Here is a 25,309-nt window from a genome sequence, read left to right as displayed (position 1 = left end):
AACTATTAATTGTTTCTTCTTGACTTTATTATCTTTATAATTACATTACTACTGCCGGCCTTTGCAGAGCAGTTTAATTGTAAATCCATTACACTGTATTTTAAATATATGTAGTAAAACGTTGGTTTGCTTCATTCTCTTTGCAGGTACATTGATGTTGGACAAATCTAATCCATTCAGTTGCTAATTCTGTGTGTTTTTTTAAGGGATGATCTTATTGGGTTTGATACCAGCTGCCACAGAGGATTGAGAGTGTGACAGTGAAACATGTATATGTGATTTTGGGGCCGATGACAGACAGACAGAAGGTCTCCTTGAGAGGACATAGAACTTTAACAGGATTGGAAATGGTACCGACCAGCTGTAAGAGGTAAGAGAGAAAGAGCAGGGGATGAGAGTCAAAGTGTGAAGAAGGAGGGGTGGCTACGCGAAGAGTAGTGTTGTCATTTAATCACAAAGTTGACCAAGAACACATTTGTGTTTTGTTGCAGCAGCTTGCAAAAACATATAAGAAGGGTGAAATGAACGTCTTAGAAAAGGAGCGAGCTTTGGGATCGAATTAAGCTAGACGCATCATCAAACGCTGCAAGCACAGCAGGGGGCCTTGGGATACACCCGTCTGAGAAATGGGTGGTGTGGGTGTGTGCTTATAGTTTTGTATCGGCCTAATAAACCACCCATCTGCAGTGAGAGAAGAGGAGTGGATGCTAGGAGCAGGGGGGGTTACAGCACTCTTTATGCTCCATATTTACACCCCGTCCTGCCCAGAGGTTCTTTGATGCTTGTCGATACCGCTGCGTGATGATGTCATACGGCAGACAGCAAGGGAGGGAGGCATGATCAAAGGAAAGAGGGAGGGATGAAGACGCAGGAGAGCATATCCAAGACAACAACGGGACAAAGATGGCGACTGCTTCTGCAATGGGACGTCCACTGGCGTCCAGACCTCGGAATCACTGCGATGAACTCGGGCAATGCAGCAGGTGTATTCACCTCCCTTATTCTAACAGGACGACCATCAGCATGACACACTGGAACCACCAAGCCAACCTCAGCCATCACTACCGCGGGGCTAGCACGGTAAGCCTTCCGTCTACCTTAGCCTTTCCTCCGCTGCCGTTAAATCATCAAACCCTCAAGACCCCGATGTCTGGTTACCATCACTTCATCCCAAGTATTCATCATGAGTTGCCATTCTTTCTAATAACACATTTTCTACCCATTTTGCTTCTTTTTCCTCAGCCCTTTCATCATGGTCTTTTTGGCCGTTAATATAGGCCTCTCTTTGCCATCAAAGGCAGCACATCAATTGCCTTGACTCCCAAGTGTATGTGTGAGGGTGAAAGAAAGGGAGAGAGGAGAAAAAAAAGAAGAACACCATGTATCAAAGATCAAGGCACGCTTTCATGCCTGTTTTTGGCCTAGTTGGGTTTTTGCTTTTCCATCATCTTTCCATCCCTTTTTCCCCCTGCCTGTTCTAGGGCTGCGGATGCTCTCCGAACCCTCAACAATTTCCCCCGACCCTCAGTGGTCCAGATCCCACATTCGCTGAAATCAGACGCTTTTGTAGGGAAATGGAAGCAAAGACATTTTTTTGGGGTTTCTTTGAAAATATTCTGTAGCTTGCAGGCTACTGGGCCAGAGCTCAGCCCCAATGATGACAATACGTGAAACAATATTTGAATAAGCAGCAGGAGGGCAGCGAGCTAATCCACTGTGGCTAATCCAGTATTGGTGCGGGCCATATTGGTTGCTGGAGTATTCAGCCCCATCACAATACACATCAGCGGGACGCCATGGCAGATATACTGACACTCTCACTACAGGCATGGCTGGGAAAGGCCAGCAGATGGATGGATAGGTGGATTGACGGATAGGTGGATAAATGATAGAGAGATAGATATAGATGGGAGAGTGTTGATATTGTGCTTTCTGTAGTTCACATATTGTTTTGGTTGGCTTGTGTAACTTTGAGGATTGAAAGAAAAAAATGAAAACAGAGGGAAGTGTTTAAGTAGGAGGGTGATGACGCTAGCCGTCCTTCATAGCTCTGTGGCAATGTTTGTGACTAATGTAATCGCCAATTCTCAGTGCAAAGTTGCCTGAAACGTTGACGTTATCCTACTCACTACTACATATCAAACATAATAAAAGGGCTCACTGTACAAGCTCAGCCTTATACTTTGCTTTGGAGCTCTTATTTCACCCGAATAAAATACTTGTCTCCAATTAATTTTCCTAAAGAGCAGGGGTGTGTTTTTCTTTTAAGGGGTATATAATGAAGATTTCACTTTCTCTGAGCATCTAAATGGGTCTTTGTGCTGGGAGGCCCCCAAGAGATAAGCCTGTTTCTGACAGGCCTCCGTACAGACGCCCAAATCTGCTGTGGCAGCTGGAACAAAGGGACCCCTGAGCTGGACCGGCTCACTGACAAAAAGCTCCGTCTCAGTAGTCTAAGAGGGTTGCCTCAATTTAGGAATTAATGATCTACTCTCGTCTTCACTTCACTTCAGCTTATGAAAAGGTGACTGTGTTTTTACTGAAATTGAGAAGAGCTAGCAAGGGTGACCAGTCGATTATTGATCATCCATGTATCAATCACGTTATTCATCTGAATTAGTCCAGTGGCAACAGGTGCAGCAGAACACATTATTTGATTCTTGTTAGCCAAAACATACGGTAGGTTTGTTTGAATTTTGGTGGATGAGTCTTCCTTAACCCAGTCTGGCATCTGACGACAGAGAGTGTAAAGGGCTGTGATCCGGGATATTGGACTTTATGAATAAAAATGACTTCACTTCAAACATGATCTACTGAAAGCTTTTCCCAGAAGATATTTTGACACATCAGAGGAGTAAAAGCACAGCACAGGTAATACGTTTAATAATTGTTGAATACCATTTACCTTCTTTGATTCCAGAGTTCAGGCGTCGTTGGTTCTGGCGCACTGAGTTGAAAGGCGTCTTTGTCAGTTTTATTTGTAACAGCTGCTCTGCTAATAATGCAATAAAAAAAGTCAGTAAAGCCAATAAAACAAGATATATAACAGGAATAAATGAGGCACAATGTGCTTAATGTTTAACAAACATATATGTTGTCTATGAGTAAAAATGTGTTACATTGTCGTATTGCATAAATGTCAAATGATGTGGAGCATATAGGTGTGCAGGAATATTCATTCTCTGAATGTCACTTCCTACCATCCAAGTCTTTAAAATTCTAAAACTGAAACTGATAAGGAAAGCAATCAAGTACTATGGATCTGTATCTATAAATGCACTATTCCTTACACTGAACACTGTCTCAATCTGCATGTCTTTTCCTCTGTTTCCTGAATTCAGTTGCTTGACCTTCTTGAACAAACAAGTAGATTGGTTCTGATTTCCCTGTACACCTCATGGAGTTTTGGTGACGGTAGCCCATTGCTAGCTAAATCTTAACATACAATCACATAAACTCTGAAAACTACACTCCAAAGCCACAAAAACTCAAGTCTAAACACAACTAATGATCATATAACTATTAAATCCGTTCATTTTCGTAGCAGGTTATCCAACTGAGTGTTGCAGGGGTGCTGGAGCCAATCCTATCTGTCAAATACCAAGACGTGGTTATTGGTATATCCACGTCTTCACCCTAGGCAACTCAGCCGTCAGTCAATACAATACGATTTTGCTCTGATGAGTTATGATGAGTTAGTCAAGAAAAATGTATTAGGATGGAAAAGTATGTTTCATGTATGTCTCAAGCAATCGATAGATAGATAGATAGATAGATAGATAGATAGATAGATAGATAGATAGATAGATAGATAGATAGATAGATAGATAGATAGATAGATAGATAGATAGATAGATAGATAGATAGATAGATAGATAGATAGCACCAGGTGTATTAGTGGTCCCCTTGTGTGATGACCTTTCTTCAGCTTAGAGTACAGACCAGCAATACTCACACACATACATAGTTCAGATTCATTATAGATTCATAAGTACCAACATGCCCCCAACCCCTCCTCACCAAGACATCATAAAGGTCAAGTTCATCTTCGTCAGTATTCTCTCTTTGTCTTCTTCCCTCTCCCCTCATTGTCTCCGGGGGCACCACAGCAGCCCTGACAACACCAGCCTGTTACCACACAAGAACCTGTATCTGCAGGTGCAACGAGTGTATGTGTGTTGACTGTTGATGATATAGGCCAAAATAATGTGCATACATTTCCATAATGAAGTGTGTTTGCCTTGGCTGTAAAGTCTGCCAATCAAACACACTGCCATTCGCTAAACCTTGCCGCCCGTCTTCATTACTGTCCTCTGAAAGCCTTCTCTGACAATTTCACAGCGATTATCTGTTTAGAGACGATTACATGGTTTTAAATGGCGCATGCCAAATAGAGTTTTAAAGTTAAAGTGCTGGAAATTTCACCGTGCTTTTGTTGGATTCAACGGCACTCGTCGAAAGGGCGGACAAAATTAAACAATGCTAACAAAATAATAATAATATCTTTGAAATGTAAATATATTACAATGGTACAGTGAACATGTACAGAAATGAAAATCAAGATGAAGAAAATAATTTTGTTCTGGATATGTTGAAATAAACGGAGGCGTTTATTGTGTTGGGTTAGTCTAGAAATATGATTTTTTTTTTTATTAGCCTTTGACCGCAACATGTAGGCTGTATCCAATATTAAGAGAGTTACATTTAAGAAGTATCAGCTCTTATGACATAAGTGGAGCATTTACACAGCAGGATTTTCACATGTAGTAGTAAGTTAACATGAAATTGAGGGATCTGTTGTTTTTAGTTGCACACGGTTAATTCATGTGACTGGTAAAAGCTTTTTACCAACAATGTCATGTCATAAGGGTTGAAAACTATACTGTTATATTGTTCTGCTCAAATATACACGATCAAATAAAACAACCAGATATACAAGAGGGTTACAATTTATTTTTGAATCTCATATGAAATAATAAAAATAATAATTCAATTCACTTTATTTATACTGCATCAATCACAGCAACAGTCCCCTCGAGATGCTTTATATTGTAAGGTAAAGCCCCTACAATAATACAGAGAAAACCCCCAACAATCAGTAAACCACTTATTACCAAGAACTTGGCAATAGTGGGAAGGGCAAACTCCCTTTTAACAGGAAGGATGATGTTGATGATGATTATTGTTATTATTTCCCAGCTTCGAGTTGTTATGAAGAAGCAGTGCATCGAGGAGTGGGCAGAGATGAGGACAGGTGTCTGGACCTCACCTGAGCCACCGGACCCTGCTCTCCTTCACATGGGACAGCTGGCCTGACGACCCCTCAGGAGGCATAGTAAGCTCCATGCATCCTTGGTTTGGTTTTATTATCTCCAAAGAGAGTAAATGCTGCTTCTTCTGATTTTACTGGCATGGGCTATTTTCATTTTCTGATTCAAATTCATACCAAAAACAATTTGTTAATGGACATTTGCATTAGTGTATTTTCTCATGTTTTTGCTGTTGTCAAAGACGAGGAGTGCTGTGAATTGAAATCATTCTTGCTGATTATAGAAATTAAAAAATTTGGCAGTGTGTGCAGTAATTTCTTTAGTCTTGTTACTTACTAAGACACGTGACAGTTTAATCCACGTGTAAGGCAAATTTACATCATGCAGTAACACATGGCTCATATCAGATATTTGCAACACATCTGTGGAATAACATTTAATAAGGCCACGTTCAGGTGTTCTTTTTTTCCCAGCCTGATAACTGTAGTCCCCCCCCCCCCCCCCCCCCACACACACACACACACACACCCTTCTTTCTCTCTCTCTGTCTCCCTCTCTCTCTCTCCGTCCCTCCAGCAGCCGGTGGGAGCTCGGTGCTCCTGCATGACTGACAGCCCGGCGGAGAGGAGTGACATGCTCAGGTGGCGGCAGCAGCGTGCTCCCTCTGTCCTGTGAGTCACTGCGCCGGCAGAGATGGGCTCTTCGGACTGAGCACCTGTTCAGACGCAAAGACGCATTAGAGGTGAGTCGCCTTGTTTTGTCATCGCGCGTTGCTCAAAAACTGTCTCACCTTTAGACTCACAGATTGCCTGGAGCAAAGTGAGCCGTAGCCTACCTGATCTATTGTGGTGCCCTGGTGCTGTTTGGGGATTCTGGCTCATTTATTTATTTGTTTGTTTTTTCTTTTTCATCCACTTTTTTTTTAAAATGTGCGTGACAGTGTACGGTGCAGTCGGCTTATCGTGAATAACTTTTTTATTGGAGTCTATTAAAAGGCTACCGTTTGAATTACACTTCCATTCATTTAGAGATATTGTGAAATTGCTCGTTCTTGCCAATGGGGGCGCCGTTGTGCACTTTTTTTGGTTACCTTGACATAGAACGGAGACATATAGAACCGACACGAAGTACAAACTCTTCTTCATAACTCATTTAATGTACCCACAGTGGTGAAAATTAACAAATAAACTAATGAATACATAAATAAATACTTCAAGCTTACTTTTTTAACATGTCTTTCTCATTGTGTTGAGAAGCAGTAGTATCAACTTTTTACTCCAGAAGAGTAAAAAGATTTTCACTATTTTTATAGCTACCTACATACAATCATTCTACACAAAGTCGCCATTGTAATAATAATATAATCATATAATCTGTAATAATACTACACTTATGGTTCCAGATGTATTTTTTTTCCTGTGATACTTTTGCATGTTTCTTGATGATATGTCTGCACTGTTACCTGCAACTAAGTAGGTTCATAAAATGGTAATAATAGCAGTTAAGGGCCTGCGCTAACATACATTTCATAGTAATAATACATAATTCAAAAAACATACATACACTAATGCATCAGAGAATGGTTGAGCATTGTCAGAAAAGCTCCAGTTGTAACTGGTTGCTGGAAACATTCAAAGTAAGCCTTTGAATAGTGTAGTTACACTACACTATTCTACACTACCATATGGCCTGCCTTCTAAGTGCAAAGCCATTAAAATATCAGAAGTAAGAAGAACCTAATTTCTCTTTGCTAAATTGCAGGATTTAGGTGCGTTTCTAAAATAGGTTAAATTTACTTGGATATTTAAACCTTGTGCAGTTTGCACATTTTCCTTTTTCCATAAATGCTGTTGGAGTCTAGTTGTACTTTACTACATTGACTTGGCGGTCATACTTTGGTTTTGAAACAAACACATTTTCAGTAAATATCCCATAAAACAATTTGAATTAGCTCTACATTGCTGCAGAATCAAAATGCTGCATCAGTCAGTTTTGCCTTGCATAGTAAATAATTTTACATTTCTTGTATTCTTGTAACTATTTGGAAATTATGCACGCTGGACACTTATAATAACGTTCACGTATCGCTGCATTTATCGTGGATAAGATTAAAGAATCTCGGGTATTTTTTCGTGTGTTTGGCGTTTCTATCCGGCGCATTTCTAGAAACGTACTACGCTCCGCTTACAGTCGGCGTGCACTCACGTACTCGCTCTGTATTATTGCTCTGAAAGCAGCCACCATGGGGAGTTAAGGGCAAGACGACGGGTTATTTTCGTTAATATTTAATCTCAAAAGCTATCCATATGCTGCGTTTTGGAGTACACTGTTCGCGCCAGTATCCCCAATGCAGCGGATTACGGGGAACGGGCTTTCAGAGACGGTAGGACGTAAACTTTTGTGGAAAACACGGACGTTAACGGACCTAGCTAAGCTAGCCAGCTAATCAAAACTAGCTAACACATCAAGCTAGCTGGCGCTGCAGCCAGCAGAGTCAGAAACGTGCCCTCGCTTTCTTGTTTTGTTTGATCTTATGCGACTAGATTTGTTGGGGTTAACCAACAAGAAAGTTTGCGTTGCTTCTGTACAAATGTGCTCTTTACGAGTACGTTTATAGTTTCCTCTAGTGCTGAAGTTTTTTTCCTTTTTTTGCACGGAGGCCCGTGTTGTGTGGAGTTTGTTTCGGTGCCCATCCCCCACAGTCTTTGCAGGCCAAGATGAATGAGATTCTCACTTCAAAGCCCTGGCATTGGTGGTGGCATTGCTACAAGGCTAGCTAGCCATTTTAGCTTGTTAGCATTAGTTGGTTATTTGCAAAACAGTGTCCAGCAATACCGAGCGTGTTATTTGACAGGAGTTAGCGCTAAAGCTAGCTGCTACACAGGCGAAATAAACTTGTTGGTGAACTTAAGCTTGGATACTCAAGTAAAGCATGTTGAGTTCGTCATCGTTAAACTGGAGATTGAGTTGGAGAAATACGAGATTATTTAAACTAAGGTGTATTTGCTAGTAAGTTTAGATGCCAAGTTAACAAACTAGCTGTATTTTCAGTTTCTATGACTATATTCTCATGAGTCTCATACTGTTAGTATCATACTTCGTGTGTCTGCTCATCATCTAACGTTATTACTCAGTGATCTCTCGCACTCTAAATATATACATACTGTGTGTGTATTAGTGGGGTGACACAGTTCAGTGATGAGGTGTGACTCAAGTCATCATTCTCACCTTAGCAATAATATTTGTATTTGAGTCATCACCTTCCACTGCTACATCTAACTGCTTTTCTTGTTTCCATTGCAGGGTGAATTGTTTGCCAGCCAAGTCATTGCTAAAGGGGAATATCTGACCTCTGCCTTGTGCAATCAGAGACATGAGCGTTGTCAGAGAATTGCATGGGATCGGGTACAGGGGCGGGGGTGGGGTTGTGGCCTCCATGAGTGCCCCTACCCACTTTACAGAGGATGCACCGCGGCCCCCGGTTCCTGGTGAGGAGGGCTCAGACGTGGACACCCCAGTCCAGTCAGTCAGCACCCGTCCAAACACCCTTTCCCAAACCGCAGGCTATCCCCTGTCGTCTAAAATGGGGGACCCGTCAAGTTATACACCCTCCTCCTCGTCTGCGACCCCACGTCGCCCTGACTTGGACTTGGGCTATGAACCTGAGGGCTCTGCTTCACCAACCCCTCCTTACCTGAAGTGGGCCGAGTCACTTCACTCCCTCCTGGACGACAGGGAAGGCACCCAGCTGTTCAGAACCTTCCTGTGCCAGGAAGGGTGTGCAGACCTTCTCGACTTCTGGTTTGCCTGCTCTGGGTTCAGGAAGACCAGCCAGGACAAGAGGGCAAAGCTGGCCAAGGCTATCTACAGAAAGTATATTGTAGATGGGAATGGGATCGTCTCCAGGCAGATCAAAGCTGCCACCAAGAGCTTCATCAGAGACTGCGTGGGAAAGCCGCATCCCGATGCAGCCATTTTTGAACAGGTTATTAGAATTTTATATTGTAATATTTAACAGAATGCCAGTCAGGTTGAAGAGAACAGTCTAGTAGATACTGTTATTCATTCCTGACAGCTATTATTTTGTTTGTTTAAATGGCCAGATTTGGCTAAGGAATGGAAACTGTAGCCATTAAGGTGCCAATGCTAAGCAGTGTTGCAGGCCGACAGGTTAGGAAACTGAAACTGAATTGTGGATGTTGGCAAGATGGTTCATGATGAAAAAAAAATCAGACAATGGCTTTCATATGGCTGTGCTTTCAGTTGACTGGTGCTGGGAACTTATGTTTTTCGCTCTTCTCACTGCACTAGGTCTATTCCTGTCAAGTCGTTATAATTTTAGTGTCAATATTTACTCCCAGATTTAAGGAACTTAAAGCCATATCTATTTAACCAGCCCTTATACAGATCAGATTTTGTAGTGAGTATCTTTATTTAAAAACATGGAAAGTAGCATATTTATAATTCACAGAGTTTGTTCTTGCATGTATTCATTTCCATTGAATATTTAAAACAATCTCAGAACAAGGAGCTTTTGCTGTCTTGAAACGTGTTAGATTTGTCAGGGCCGTTCAGTTCTGCTTTATTGACTTTAGGGTTTTATTTAGGGGGAGGGAACAGTGACTCAAACTATAAGCTTACCCAGGTTCCCACGGTGTAAGTGCAGCTATACTTCCTGAGTACCTCAATCAGTTTCTGATCTTCTGACAGTGTTCCTGTGGTTGACAGGGGGCATTCATCCTGACAGGAAAAGTAAAAGAGCAAGAGAAGTCACACACTTGTCGCTGTTTTGTTAAACTACAGATTTGTGTTTCCTTGTGCTTTGTTTCTGCCTTAATGAGCAAACCACACCAAAGGATCATCTGCTCCTCTCTGCCCTCTTTAACCCTGAACACTTTCAGTTTTGCGTAGATGACTGCTCATTTTTATCTTCTTAATGTTGAGACCACATGTATACTCTATGAGACTTCTATCACCAGTCTTAAAGACTTGAGTCTCATAGAGTATACTTAATAATGTTATGTTGAGTAAGAATGCATGGGTATTACTGTGATGGACCAAATGAAGCTTGTTTCAATTAGCTTTCTTTATAGCTGTTCCACAGACTTGCGTTTGATTTTATTTCCGTTGCTGTTTCTCCGCAAGTCATCAAAGTAATAAAATCCAAAGCTGTGTACTGTTCAACTAGAATTCAAACCAACTTGACTTGTGCGAAGCCACATCGAGGGATGCACTTTGACCCTTTCAGGTTTATTGCTTGCATGTGGTTTGACACACATTGCTTTTTCAGTCTGGAATAGGTGTTAGCCTAGCTGTGTAGTCTCTGACATAAATGCTGGTATATCCTGTGTAATTGTGTTGGTCTGTAATGAGTATTCATTTGGCATGAAATATATAGTTTGAAAGGGCAAAGCCTTTCAGTCTGGGAGCACTGTGTCACAGTGAACTTAGTGAGAGGTGAGAAATAATGTCTTCATTTTTATTGTACCAACTTGGTCTTTGTGTGTTCCAGGCTCAGACAGAGATCCAGACCATAATCGAGGAGAACACCTACCCTTTGTTCCTTAAGTCAGATCTGTACCTGGAGTACACACGGACAGGGGGAGAAAGCCCAAAGCCAAACCCCAGTGATCAGAGCCCTTCATCAGGACCAGCCAAGCCTGTTTCTGGGTATTTGCCTACACTCGCTGAGGATGAGGAGTGGAGGTGAGAAGAGAAAGGAACCTGAGACTTTGTGTTATACCACATTTCAATTCTGATGCATTGCATAGGATTTAACTGTAAACTTCACTAATCTGTCTCAGCTGATCAGAACAGCTCTAACAAAGTTTTGAAGCTGAAATTCATTTGTCTAAATATTTAAAAGTAATATAATTCATCTGACTTTTTTTAATAACATAAATGTGGTCTTAGGTGTGGAGGAGGAGGAGTGAGGGAAGTGGAGGAAGAGAAAGATGAGGACGACTGTGGAGACACACCAGCTTGCAGGTTGACTCAGACCCTGCTGATGCAGACGGCACCACAGAGAGCCTCAGCCAGTAGGAGGAGGCAGGACAGCAGGGAGTACAGGTGTGTGTGTGTGTGTGTATACGCCTGCTGTTTTGCAGTCATAACATAAATAATATCTAAACATTTATTGAAACTTCCATGCGATGTCAATTTTTAAAAAAAACAACATAGTCTAGATCTGAATGTTCTGTGCTAACCAGTCAGCTTCGATCCTTTGCGTCTAGTGTTTCCCATGTCCTGCAGTTGGACAGACTTGGACTGCAGCTGGTTACGTTTGTATTTGGTTCTCTGGAGATCTGATGCAAGCCCTAGATTCAGCTCTAAGTAGAACCCACAGCAGGCGGAGAGCTGATGCTACTGGGCTGAGCTCTCTGAGACTTTCAGAACAGAACAGGGACCAGCTGCAGTCTAAGAGAGTGGACTCAGAATTGATCTGTTTGAGGAGGAACTTTGTGGAGAGGCTGTTGATTGTTTCTGTATATGTTCTTACTAAGTAGATGTCAGGTTATGTTTGTTTGGGTTGGGTTATGTTATGTTTATTCATTTTTAAAATGCTTGAGTGCCCCTCCTTTCACTTGCATACATGCATGTGCGCGTACATAATCACATGCCCTATCATGTCCCGTGGGAAACGGTGGGTGTTTCTTGTTTCGTGTATAGCGGTGTAGATGACCTAGTATTATGCAAGAGTAATATTTTGGTAATTAGAGTTTGTCATTTACAAACATTTCCAAAATACATCTATAATATTTTTCATTATAATAAGTAATAATATATAATACCTGTTGATATTCTTATAGTGGAAATATTCATGTGGCAAGGCTGAGACTTTTTTCTGTTAGCTTCTTTGTAACCCTTTCAAGATTGCAAATAGCTCTTTTCGGGGAATCTTTGCAGCACACCCACTTATATCAAGAGTAGGTGGCATTTTGTCTTATTGCGAAATCATGAACACAAGTCTTTCTTGAGAAGAGCAAATTTAGTGTGCAGCCAAACTTTCTGAGCCTTTTTTTCCATTTTGTGTATTTAATTGGGACGCTTCACACTTTTGAATTCACAATTTTGAAGCCTTTAACACATTTTTTTTTAGCACAATTCACAAGCATCATATCAGACATGACTAAGGCAAAAAAAAAACCAAAACTGGTGCGAATGTTTTGTAAGAACCCCTGAAAATTTAACATGGCTCCTTCGCATGAATCACGATGTCTCAATTCTTCTTCAGGCCATGGAGAGAGCCGATAAACCCATACTACGCAAACATGGGTTATGCGCGGGCTCCAGCAACCAGTGCCAATGACAGTGAGCAGCAGAGCATGTCGAGCGATGCAGACACAATGTCACTGACCGACAGCAGTGTGTAAGTACTCACAAGACAGCCTGCTGCGCCTCGGACAATACTACACTTTTGAGTTTTGTAAAAATGTTACAGATCTGTAATTGATTTTTGTTCATCTTTTTTTCCCCTCTGTGTTTGTGTAGAGATGGTATTCCTCCATACAGATATTGGAAACAGCATCGTAAAGAGATGCATGAAAGTGCCAAAGCCAACGGACGTGTGCCCCTACCTCATATACCTGTGAGTACAAACAGCAATTCGCTGCAATATCAGTTCTTGTATTGCTGCATGCACAGTGAAATATGTGCAGAATTTGACACTGGAATGCAGTTTTAAAGTTTTTCTGCACACTATTAGGCTTTTATGTGACAATACAACTTTGTAATCTTTGCTAAATTCACACCTGTTCGTATTTTTCATACTTTTTTTTATGTTTAAGTGCTTTCAGTGTATCATTCATACACGGATCGATGCATTGGAGAGCAACTTGGGCTTGGCATCCTGCTCAGTGCAAAATATCATGACGATAATAAATAAGTGATGCACAAGTAAATAAATATGTTAAGTAAGGCCCTTCTTGTTGTTCTGGTTCAGCATTGTGATCGATGTGGGTTGAAAAGCTGGTGTGTGTGTGTGTGTGTGGGGGGGGGTGTCCTTGAGCGAATGCTGCGACAGGCTGTGAGAAGGATGAGTGGGGACGTTGGCAATGCCCAGACTGCACTGGTTGTAAATGTCTGATGGGAGTTGCAGCATGTGGAGGAGGCGGAGGGTGCTGCTAGGCCTTTTTTGATTAAGGCTGTGGTGGTGTAGTAACTGGAAGTGATGTCATCAGTTTGGCATATCGGCAGAAATTACATGCTTTTGTTTCTACCACAGAACCAACAATCAGTGGAAGGTGAAACTGATTGTCGAGAAGTCAGCAATTATCTCATTGTTGATGTTTTTCCCTGTGTTGAGGTTAAGGTTGTCAGGCTGTCAACTCCTCTGTGTGCTGACTCATCTTGATTGGCAATGAGGCCTACCTTAGCAAACCTTTTGGTGTGGTTGTGTTAAAACTAGCAGAGCAGTCATGTATCCACATCTTGAACAATAATGGGCTGAATACACACCCTTTAAAGCGATCTTGTATTCAGCATATTGTGTTGTTTTCTTCCTTTTCTGGCCATCTGCCATCTCTGTGTAAGAAAGCCCAAGATCCAGTTCTAGGTACCAGGTCCCACACGGAGCAGGTTCAGCTTCTCCACAAGCTGCTGTGGCAAGATAGTGTAAAAAGTTGACTTGAATCAGTAGGATGTGTATGACTTTCTGTATTGCAGGTGAGTCAGACTGAGGTGGTGCAGGGTGGATATAATGGCATCTTTTGTAGGCTGGTTTTCTCTGCATGCAAATTCTAGGGGTTAAAAGGGAGATGTGACTTATTATGTTGCAAGACAAGCCTTTCAAAGCATTTCACATTTCTTGGGGTGAGGGCTAGAGGGTGGTAGTCATTCAAACAAGCTGGGTCAGATTTCTTGGGTACAAAATTATAGTGGTGCCGTTTAGACAAGTGGGAATGTTATTTTTGTCTGAGGAAGATGTTGAAAATGTCCTTGTGAAAACATCTTTCAGTTGTTCTACACATTCCTTCAGAACATGATCTGTTTGGCAGGTGACGACGGGAGCCCTTTGTTGTTGGTGTATTGAGGTTATCTGGCAGTGCGAGGTCATTACAGCATGTCTGATCGGTGGGCTTGTAGCCTGCTACTGTGTTGAATCGCTGCCAGAGGTGCTGTGTGTTTTTTGGTGTCAGTGAAGTGACTTGTGTGCACATTCCACAGTTTAAACTGGAAGTAAAGGTGCTGCATCCCATGCAAAGCTGAGGTCCTGGTGCACTACCAGCTTGTTGGTCAAAATGAGTACAGCTAAAGTTCAGCAACTTATTGGCACTGGATTTTTAAAAGTTCAGGATCAACTTGGACACTGATTGAAATCACCAGCCCCATTAAAAACTAAAAGCACTTGATGTACAGACACTCAGAAGTGACATCTGAGAGGCATCTGATTGATACCAGTTAAAACTTTGGAATAAAACATAGTTACATATTCCTAAATTCTGGGTTTGAAGAAGTAGGAGGAGTAGATGTAATGGTACTATACACAGCAGGCAGATTTAGCTCATAATGTGAGGTGGTCTTAAGGCAGTATTTATCTGCAAGTAGTTGAGAAGGAATTACCATAACTGTCACACATTGCTAACATTGATTGTTTGCACAAGTTAAGTTTTCCCATTTGAATGTGTTAAATGCATATTAGTTTATAAGTTTGCCATTTAAATTATGGCAGCAGACATATGCACACGTGTGTAGTATGTAATAATTTCTACTTGTGTCAATACACAGCGCACGTATCGAATGCCAAAGGACATCCACGTAGAGCCTGAGAGGTTTGCAGCGGAGCTTATCAGCAGGCTGGAGACGGTGCTCAGAGAGCGAGAGGCTCAGGAAAGACTTGAAGAGAGGCTGAAGAGAGTACGGCTGGTGAGTACACGATCATATATATGCACCCTGCAATGTGATTTTAATTCTTCGAAATTAAAACTTTGTAAGTGAAAGAAAGAGTTGTTTCCATTTTAGTCAGCCTGCCTATGCAGCTCTGTCACTTCTATTCCAGACTCACAGCTAGCTTCTCATCTACAAGGAGATTTACACAGTAGAAATTTAGACAATGCATTATGCCATATATGCAGAAATGCCTGTGAACAGTTTAGCGATTGATTCTACTCTCTTGCAGTAGGGTAGAGTTGTATGAAGCAGTAGGGCTGCACAATTAATCGTTAGAAAATCGCGATCTCAATTCATACTTATGTGTGATCTCATTTCCAAATGACAACGATTTTAAAAAAAAAAGATGACGATTGTACCGCATTTTGATCCGGGACATAATCTGCATGAAAACAAGCGCTCACTCTTCCTGCTCAACAAATGACAAGGGCGGAGGCTTATACCACGTGATACAGAAGTCAGCTGGCAGGGAAAAAACAACGGAGAGCACGTGAGAGATGACGAAGCTGTAAAGCCCAAGAAAGTGACAGGAGAAAATCCGTCCCGGTCAACCACCCAAACATCAATAACAGGAACCTTATACAGCGCCTCCCTATACCTGTCGAACTCCCGCAGGCACAAAGAAATTACGGAGGCTATCACTTATCACCTGACCAAAGATATGGCTCCCATCAACACTGTGCAAAACGAGGGATTTAGGAAAATGATCAACACCCTAGACAAACGCTACACGGTGCCGTCCCGCAACTATTTTTCAAATGTTGCACTACCTGCTGTATACACGCAGTGTCGAGCAACGGTGGAGACGTAATTGTTTTTATGTTTAGTCTCAACTGTTACGAAGTGGATGTGCAGTTAATAAGTGCAATAAATATTTATATTAGAAAAGAAAATCGTGAGCGAATTGTGATTCTCATTTTATGCAAAATCGTGCAGCCCTATTAAGCAGCAACACATTGTTATAACAAGTGACAAACAAGATTCTTGCCAGAAAAACTTGCCATTTCGGTTTCTTGTGACCAGCCACGGTGGGAATTTAATATTACACTCAGTTAATCTGGCTCTAGCATTCCACTTTAACAGTGATAGCTTCTGTATAGACTCATTGCTGCTGGTAAGAAGAGAGACTATGCCATCAAGAGAAGAGATAATCACTCTGGGATTATATATCGATAGTTTAATTATTGGTGATTCTAAGTGAGTTGATATCAGGTGAACTGGCACAACAGCATTTTTAGATAAAGTTTGCCCAATTCTTTTTTCTTTTTCTTTTTTAATTTACTTTTTTTCCCTTGGGTGTCAGGTTACTGCCACGAAGCCATCCGGCTTGTAATACACAGGCAGAAAGGCTAGGCAAAAAAGAAACACATTTATTAGCCTCCATCACCTTAATCATTGTCTTCTGTATTGATGTACAACCCAGTTTTAAAATTGAAAAACTAAATGTATTTTCTGTTCTTAACAGGAAGAAGAGGGGGATGATGCTGACGTCTCCATGACAACCTCAATGTCTTCTCATAGCATGTCTCTACCCGTCCCCTCATCGTTTCCACCTCTTTATGGTGCCCGTTATTCCGAGACAACTGCTAACACGGCAACAGTCGCCACTTACGGAGGCCTGGTCCCCATAGATGATCCCCATGACGACGACCCAGAATCTATTTTGGATGAGCATGTACAGCGGGTGATGAGGACGCCAGGCTGCCAGTCGCCAGGGGCAAACAACAGCACCTTAGCAGGAGGGGGTCGGCACACTCCTCCCAAATCATCGCGTTCACCTGACGGGGGAATCGGGCCGCCTCACTACCCTGCACACAGAGGTGCAGGTCACAGTCTGCCTGCTGCTGGAGTCAAAGGTAAGAGGCTGTGAAGGGGAGGGAGAAATGGTCGAGCACGATTTCCACGATCTAAATGTGGGCCCAGGTTACTCTCTGTGTTAAGCTCTGCCCCCAATACCACATGTCGCTAAAGCAACTCTCCAACGGACACAGTTACATGTCCTCTCCAGTTCTACAAACACATTTAGAAAAAGTGCAGACTTTTTCTTACATTACACAACTTTGGGTAAATTATTTCTACAAACATTAAAAATTATTTTATTTATTTGCGGAACTGTGCATTAGAAGTTAATGCTGATACTTCAACATTATACCTGGTTCATATCCTGTGTCCCTGTCTTTTTAAGAGTGTTTTGTTTTGTTTTGGTTTTTTGGAGACCGTATTCCCCACACCTACTGTACACTGTAGTTTTTGGCAAATGTAACCTCAAGTAGCAAGAAATAGTTGTTATTCTGCTCAAGTGTTTGTGTTGCTGTGGAATAATGTGCTGTTGTTGCTCTGTTTAATATTGATGTTGGTATAACAGAGTAGGCTTAACTCGTGCTCATTATATTGAGTTAATGTGAAGATGGAGTCTTGAGATTTTTAATGTGCCTTTACAACACAGGAAGGAACTATAATATGCTTGGACTAACTAGTGCATCCTGTTACAAATTTTTTTAATGGCAAGCCATAACTGACTCTTCAGGTGAAATAGCACAGATGTCAGTGCTGTGAGTTTCCATTTACTTTACTGATTTCCATCTCAGGTATGCATCACCACAAGCCGTTGTACCACCACAGAGGAAGGGATGGGCCAGAGGAAACGGGTAGTAGGTCTCAGCCCAACTTCCTGTGGAATGGAGAGTCAGCCAATCAGTATGCCGGGAGAAGTCGAAACTATGCTGACGGAGCTGGAGCCAGCACACACGAGGGGATGGGTTATAGGTAAGCGTGTGCACTTGGTCTATAGGAAGTTGTATGGAAGGGGAACAGCTTTGCAGAGGCGTCACTAACTTCCACCTACCAGCTTTGAGTGACATCTTCATCTCTTTGCTGCTTGCATACAACTCAAAAACCCTTTCCATCCTGCCTAAAATGTTTTTGAACTTTTACCGTCTGCTAAGAGATACAGATTCATGAAAAATTCAAAACTAGACAATTCCTGAACAGTTTTTACCGTACAGCCATATTCCCACTGAGCACGATTGGCTCACAGCAAGAAGGTCCTGAGTTCAATTCCGTCATCAGGCCGGGATCTTTCTGTGTGGAGCTTGCATGTTCTCTCCATGTTTGCATGGGTTCTCTCCCACAACCCAAAGACTTGCAGTTAGTGGGATTAGGTTAATTGATGAACCTCAATTGCCCATAGGTGTGAAAGTGAGTGCCAATGGTTGTCTCTGTGTGTTTGTCCTGTGACAGGTGCACCCTGGGATAGGCTCCAGAACTTTGCATACATTTGTATTTCTTTAATGTATTATACTATTATTAATGACAAGTCCGTATCCTGGTAGTGCCCTAGTGGCAGTAAAGTATCTTATTGTTAAGTAATCGGATGACTCCAACTGTTTTTTTTTTTTTTTCTTTTGTTACCTGTTTGTTCTGCAGTAGTAAAGGCAGCACACTATCACGGCGAGGTTGTAAGAAGACATCAGAGGCATCGGGGAAAGGTGACGAGAGTGGGCGTGGCCTGGAGGCACAGGTACCAATGGAGGATTTGGAGAGAAACCAGAAGATCCTGCAATGGATGATGGATGGAGACAGACAGAGAAAGAGTTCCCATGGGTGAGTCGTTTTATATTTAAAGCTGACAGTAATTTATAGTTGTTGAAATTTTTAAAATTCTTAAGATCAAATAATGAAATAAAAATTAAATTAGGAATACAGGTGATGTGTTTTCTTTCTCATCAGATATAGTGTATTGAAATTTTTTTTTTATTTGGCAGTGGTTTGGCATTGATATTTTACTTGGCAAAAAAGAAGAACACTTTGTGTTGTTGGTCGCCATTTAAAGCAGAGGATCAAAGTAAAAGCAGACTCTGCTCCTAGCAAAGTGAATGTCTCTGTGACCTTATAGATGACACTTTGATAACGGCAAATGGAATCTGCGATTGTGCCCACAGCTAAGCAATAACCTGGCTAATGATTACTCTTTATTATTAACCCATGACCACATAACTGTGTGTGCGGGCACTAGTCAGCTGGCATATATAACAGACCTGTGCCAACAAGATTAACAGCAAGGCCGCCCTCCAGCATTAGATGTGTTACAGATTGCCCGTGTTCTGCTCTAACATGGAAGGAACTTGTTGCACATGTTGTCAGTAACAACGCAAGTGAAGTATAACTTTATTTGTGAGAGTTTAATTCTCTTCCCCAGTGATGCTAAAAAATGAGTTTTTGTGTACAACACCATGTGGCAGATGCCCATTCCCCTCAAACAGGATCAGAGAGACATACATATCTTAGAAATATTTAACGTTTACTGCAAATGAATGGAATTTGGAGCCTACTAATAAATGAGAGTAAAGTGATATTTAGGCAGCATCGGAGAGGGAGAATCTCACAGGGGAGCACGTGGATACATCGAACAAATCATTTCTGCTTATGTTGGGGGTTATTCTTCTTCAGGTTTTAAATGTTTGTCCTGAGTAACGCGTACTTGCTATATCAAGAACCAGAATTTCAGTGGTTCTTGATATAGCGATCAATAAGACTATGCTTAGCATAGTCTCATATTGTGAGACTCTAGTTCCTGTGCCCATTTTAATGCAGGCAATTCTCTTGTTTTTTCAGAGGGAGCACCAGTAGCTCAAGGAGGACAGGAACCAGCAGCGAATCGCCACGTCCAGCTTCAGTGGAGCGGCCTGGAGCTGTGCACCCCTGGGTCTCTGCTCAACTACGTAACCCTTCTTCAGTGTCCACCGCTATCCCCGGCTCATCATCCACCCAAGTCCAGCCTTCTCATCCCTTCATCCAGGACCCAGCTATGCCCCCCAACCCAGCTCCCAACCCCCTCACCCAGCTGGAGGAGGCTAGACGGAGGCTGGAGGAGGAGAGGAGGAGGGCTGCACTACAACAGGTCAAGCCTAGGTAGGTGTCAGGCCAAATTCTGTGTACTCGGTTATTATTATTATTAATGTTTATTCTTTATGTTGTGTGTTTACGTGTATTTTTTCTGTCTCAGGCACAAGTCTGGAAAGCGTCAAATGTGCGAGAACATGACAGTGGCTTACTACTTTTGTGGAGAACCAATTCCCTATCGAACATCTGTTAAAGGCCGTGTAGTGACTTTGGGCCAGTTCAAGGAGCTGCTTACCAAAAAGGGCCACTACAGGTAAATACATAGACAGGTTTTAAAAAGCCATAAGTGTGTGTGGGAATGTTAAAGATGTGCTCTTACACTTGTGCTTGTGTTTAGGTTCTATTTCAAGAAAGTGAGCGACGAGTTTGACTGTGGTGTGGTGTTCGAGGAGGTTCGTGACGATGACGCAATCTTGCCTATCTTCGAGGAGAAGATCGTTGGGAAGGTGGAGAAGGTTGACTGAAATTTTGGGAACATGAAAACAAATCAGATGGCATGAAAAAGAGGAAGAAAACATTCAGGTGGGATTGAAATTCACCTGCCAGAAAACGAACAACGGGAAGTAGAAAGGCGGAAGGAGTAACGTGCGACCGAATGGAGATTGCGCTGCATAGTCGAAGCTCAAGCGTTAAGGAGGCGGTTAATTTTACGGAGCATCAACGCCTGGATCCAAACCCACATAAAGCAAAAAAGCTCAGTCAGATGATACAGCGGGTAGTAGAAGAACATAAATTATTTCACCTGTCCTGTCTCCACTGTGGACGATCAAGGAGAGCTGTTCAGGTATGTCTGACCAGTCTTCCACTTCTACTGCAATGGATGGGAAAAGGGTGAGGGGACTGCTGAAGGAGAGAGGTTTAAAGTAGTCTTCCACTTCTGCTCTGGAGGAGCCCGTCCTCCGCAGACCATTACGATGCTGCTACATTACCACGGAAACTCTTCAATCGGTGCTCAGGACGGTAAAGGAAGCAGTTTTGTTCCTCTCGGGAGTCTAGCTGCCTTTTGCTGTCTCTGTTCCTCATCAGCTGGTGACAGAAGATTTTTGGGGAGTGGAACATTTAGCCTGCCTCTCGTTGACTTCATAGCCTCAGAACAGAGAAACCTGCTCACCCTCAATTCCAAGAAGTCACGTAGTGATCTCTCACATCACCTTGTTCAGATAACAGTTCTCTGCATAACTTGTTTACCGTATTTTTAATAAGACAAGTATTCTAGCTACTTGTTTTCATTTTATTTGAATCGTGTATGTACAAGGCAGGTACTATTACTTATTATTGCAGCTTAATTTCGTCATATCTCAGACTTAATGTTGTATTATTGTGTATGTTTTGAAGCTAGTTCATTAGTCATTTCAGGGCAACCGATTTGTTTGTTTCTTCCCAGTATACCACATCACTGCACCTCAGCTCTGTACTGTTTACCTTTGAGTGTGCAGTCGTGTTCTACTGCGGGAGGATTTTTAAATATAGGATTTTTTTTATTACCCTCAAAAAAGACCACAATATATCTTTTTTTTTTAAACGGTCACACTGGCCCCTTGTGTAACTTTAGAAGTCTTCTGCTATATCACAAGCCTGCGCACAGAACTCCAAGCTCAGTCTAGGTGCCTGCCTGCCTGCCTGCCTGGCCAGTGCCATTACTATCTACAGTGCTTATTCTGAAGCGTTAAGTGTCCGTCGTGTACACCGGAACTCAGCCAAAGAGTGTAGTGTGAGCCCCCTTCGCCTACATACACATGTATGTGCAGTCCACTGCTATCTAATGTGTGTTATTTGACATAACTGTGAGGGAATGTAGTATTTCCTCCTACATCTTTAAACTTTGTAGAGGAACACTGAGTTTAAAAACTGCAGGGTTGTTTGTTTTGTTTGTTTTCCTTTCTCCAAATTAAATTAATAGTTTGACATTAGAAATTTTCACCAGGAATACTGTGATAAGTTAATACAGCTCATATATCTAAGCGGTAAATGCAAAGCTAAAGCCAGCAGTTGTTAGTTTATAGTTTACTAAAAAGATTGGACCTACCCTGGCTCTTACGTGAGTTAAACTACGTGAGTTTCAACTACAAGTTAAGTTAATTTAATTTAATTATCAGTTATTTGTTGTTCATTGGTTTATAAGAAGGGTGGCACCAGTGGTGATGTTTAAAATAGTTTGCTTGATAGCTGATTGTTAGTTTTTGTTTATTTATTTATTTTGTTTTTGTCATTCTAAACTGTTTAAAGGTTTTTCAGATTTATATCACACTAGCTCAGCACAAAATTGGTGACACGGTAGATGATTCAAAATATGCCAGTATTGATATTTGGTTGATCTGTGGATTGCTAGATTATTACATATAAATTGATGATTCAGAGGACCTATCACGATTGCCTAGAGCCTGATGAGCTGTCTAATAACTACTCGCTTTTGCGGGTGGGGAAAAACAGATTTGAGGTCGGAGTAAGATTGTAAGATCGTAATGATTGTAAGGCCTTCAGCTCAGGTTATAGATGCATGCTGATTAGGAAACGCTGAAATGTGCTGGGAGGCAGACTGCGAAATGTAGACAGAGCCAGGCGAGATGTCTTCTATTCTAAGCTCAGCTAATTGCCTATAGCTTCATGTTTACTGTATAGACACGAGGAGTGTTACACATTTGGTCACTTTTTTGTTATGAAAACAGCAGAGTGAATTTTTCAACATGTCAAGCTAGTCTTTTAACCTGCTTGTGTTTGTACCATAACGCGGTAAAGCCTTGAGGTCAGAATATAAAGCGCAGTGCAAACGTTGCACTGAGGGCACACCAGCTACGTAAGCCGAATGTAACTTTATGAATTTTTTTTTTTTTAAAAAGTTTGTTTTTGTTTTTTTTACTTTTGTCCACCATATCCTCGAAGGATCGATCATGTCAGCTACTTGAGGACAGGTTCACTATTGATCTGTTCACCTGATTGTTTTGTGTCCTCGATGCTGATTGTTAATTGAATGTGTTGCATTAATGTCAAATAGAAATCATCCTGGGTTTGCCCCAGCAAGAGGAGCATAGGATCAGAAAATGTGTTTGTCCTTACTCCAACCCATTATGCCTTCAGTATGAAATAAAAAATTTAGAAATGTATTTGTTTATAAGAAAAAAAAATGTAATTTTAATAATCAGCGAGCATGTTCTTTAAGGAATGTTTCCAGATGAATTGAACTGTCTATTTTGGTTTAATGTTTATGTGCAAACTGCTTTTGGCCCTCTGATATATTTTGCATCTGTTTTATTAGAAAGAGCACCCAGGGACAGTTGAATGACTACATTGAGTTGTTTCTTGTGATTTATGATTTGATGGACAAGAACAAATAACTGCATCTGTTGCGTTGTTGATTTGTGTGAAACACAGTGCCTTTAACCTTTCAAAAATGTGTTTATTGAAACCAATCCATGCTTTTTATTATTAGTTTTAATCATCACTCAGTCCCATTTGTATTTTTAGCTGCAGTCATGCTATTTCTATTTCTTCTGTTCTGATCAACCCTCTGCTGTAAATATGTACATTATCATTTCATACGTGTCTTCAGACCTGCACCACATGTCCATGGTGTTTTCTGTTTTGTTTTTTTCCAACGCCAAGATGTCACTGTGCTGGTTCCACTTGTACATTTCTTTTAAAAGGGTACTTCATAATAAAGATGTTGAATAAATTCATCAACTTTATTTTTGAGGTTAAATGTATTTTATATGGCTTTCTCTTTTTGCCTTAAACTAAAAGTCTTAACTTTCAGATGCATTGCACTTGTACACCACTGCAGTTTGGAGTTTGTTTGGCTTCTGCATTTATGTGATAGCTGTAGCTGGTGATGAAAAACACTAAAATATTCAGGCAGCCTTTAACAATCACACATACACTCATGAGCCACTTCATTAGATAAATTTATTGTGAAATGAAATCAGTATTTTGAGTATACATACAGCATATTTACACGTGTGTGTGTGTGTGTGTGTGTGTGTGTGTGTGTGTGTGTGTGTGTGTGTGTGCGCGCGTGTGTGTGCGCGTGTGTGTATAGACTCTGTATAAGGGCTGCATGTACGTACACTCGCTAGCTTCTGCAATAGGTATACCTTACTACTATTAGTGTGGACCCCTTTTAACTGTCTTAATACTTCATGGCACAGATTCAACAAGTTTCTGGAAGCATTGCTCAGAGATTTTGGTCCATATTTACATGATAGCATCACACAGTTGCTGCACATTCGTGATGTGATGTCCCAGAGGTTGGGCTGACATCTGGTGACTGTGGATATCATTTGAGTACAGTGAACTCACTGTCATGTTCATGAAACCAGTTTGAGATGATTTGAGCTTTGCGACATGGTGCGCTATCCATAAAGGGATTAACATGGTCATCAACAATACTCAGGTAAGCTGTGGCATTTCCCCACACTATTACTCCACCACTAGCAGCCTGCCTTACTGATACAAGGAAGTTTGGATCTGTGCTGTCATGTTGTTTATACCAAATTCTGACATCACTACCCAAATATTGCAGCTGAAACTGAGACTCATCAGACTAGACAACATTTTTCAAACTCCTTTGGTATTTCAAACGCCCCACTTTGGTGGGAATGGGCAAATTGTAAGCCTCAGCTGACAGGGCCAGTGTGGTCTTCTGCTGCTTTAACCCATCTGCTTCAAGGTTCGCTGTGTTCCACATTCAGAGATGCTTTTCTTCTGGATATTTTCTTCTTTTTCAGATCATTTAATCACCTTTCTTCCTTGTTCTGATGCTCAGTTTGAACTTCCGCAGGTTATCTTGACATGTCTGCATGCACTAAGTTTCTGCCATGTGATTGGCTAATTAGACACTGTATTTGTGTTAATGAGAAGTTAACCTCCTCGGACCTGCGTCCACATATGTGGACATCACATTTTTGGTTATTTAGACCCAAATACTAAATTTTGCTCTACAAGGGCCTGATATCCACTTAGAAGGACATTATACTGCGACCGTTCTATCGAAATTTTAAACGAATACCCGCATTTGTGGCTCTTATTTTTCTTAGAAACAAAAATTGGGTAAAAAAAATAAAGCTGGTAATTCTTTGTTTTTACATTCACTGGGCCCCACCCAATATGCCCAAATATCAAAGAAAAATTAAAAATGCATGCTGTGGAAGAGTTCGGGTCTTGGCAGGTTAAACAGCTCTAATTAATAAAGTCGGGCCTGATTTATTTTAAGCCAAGAATTGAATGTCTTTATATCAGTTATAGCTTTGTTCACT

General features: G+C 41.4%; 1 protein-coding gene across 2 annotated transcripts; it reads left to right on the top strand.

The window, feature by feature from the left end:
• Positions 1–867: 867 nt before the first annotated feature.
• LOC146707398 (axin-1-like) lies at positions 868–23,734 on the top strand. Of its 2 annotated transcripts, XM_085458735.1 has the most exons (15): positions 868–1,080; positions 5,200–5,335; positions 5,847–6,012; positions 8,574–9,255; positions 10,783–10,976; positions 11,184–11,339; positions 12,505–12,639; positions 12,762–12,858; positions 14,997–15,134; positions 16,624–17,014; positions 17,747–17,924; positions 18,585–18,761; positions 19,773–20,069; positions 20,164–20,313; positions 20,398–23,734. In XM_085458735.1, the coding sequence occupies exons 4-15, from the start codon at positions 8,644–8,646 to the stop codon at positions 20,522–20,524; spliced, it is 2,652 nt and encodes an 883-aa protein (XP_085314861.1). In that variant the 5' UTR covers positions 868–1,080; positions 5,200–5,335; positions 5,847–6,012; positions 8,574–8,643; the 3' UTR covers positions 20,525–23,734. The 2 variants fall into 2 exon arrangements, with proteins under 2 accessions (XP_085314861.1, XP_085314862.1); XM_085458736.1 differs by lacking the exons at positions 868–1,080; positions 5,200–5,335; positions 5,847–6,012 and adding an exon at positions 7,471–7,653.
• Positions 23,735–25,309: the final 1,575 nt, after the last annotated feature.

Source organism: Copadichromis virginalis, linkage group LG6 (assembly GCF_057382275.1).
Source record: "Copadichromis virginalis isolate Kocher_CV1m ecotype Utaka linkage group LG6, C_Virginalis_male_GT1.1, whole genome shotgun sequence".
Classification (NCBI taxonomy): domain Eukaryota; kingdom Metazoa; phylum Chordata; class Actinopteri; order Cichliformes; family Cichlidae; genus Copadichromis; species Copadichromis virginalis.
This window is presented reverse-complemented; position numbering and strand designations above follow the sequence as displayed.

What these genes read in the sequence shown, in the direction of transcription:
- LOC146707398 (XM_085458735.1), top strand. Translation starts at nt 8,644, where the DNA reads ATGAGCGTTGTCAGAGAATTGCATGGGATCGGGTACAGGGGCGGGGGT. An exon ending in ATGCAGCCATTTTTGAACAG is followed by an intron (nt 9,256 to 10,782) that starts GTTATTAGAATT and finishes TGTGTGTTCCAG; the next exon opens with GCTCAGACAGAGATCCAGAC. An exon ending in CAGGACAGCAGGGAGTACAG is followed by an intron (nt 11,340 to 12,504) that starts GTGTGTGTGTGT and finishes ATTCTTCTTCAG; the next exon opens with GCCATGGAGAGAGCCGATAA.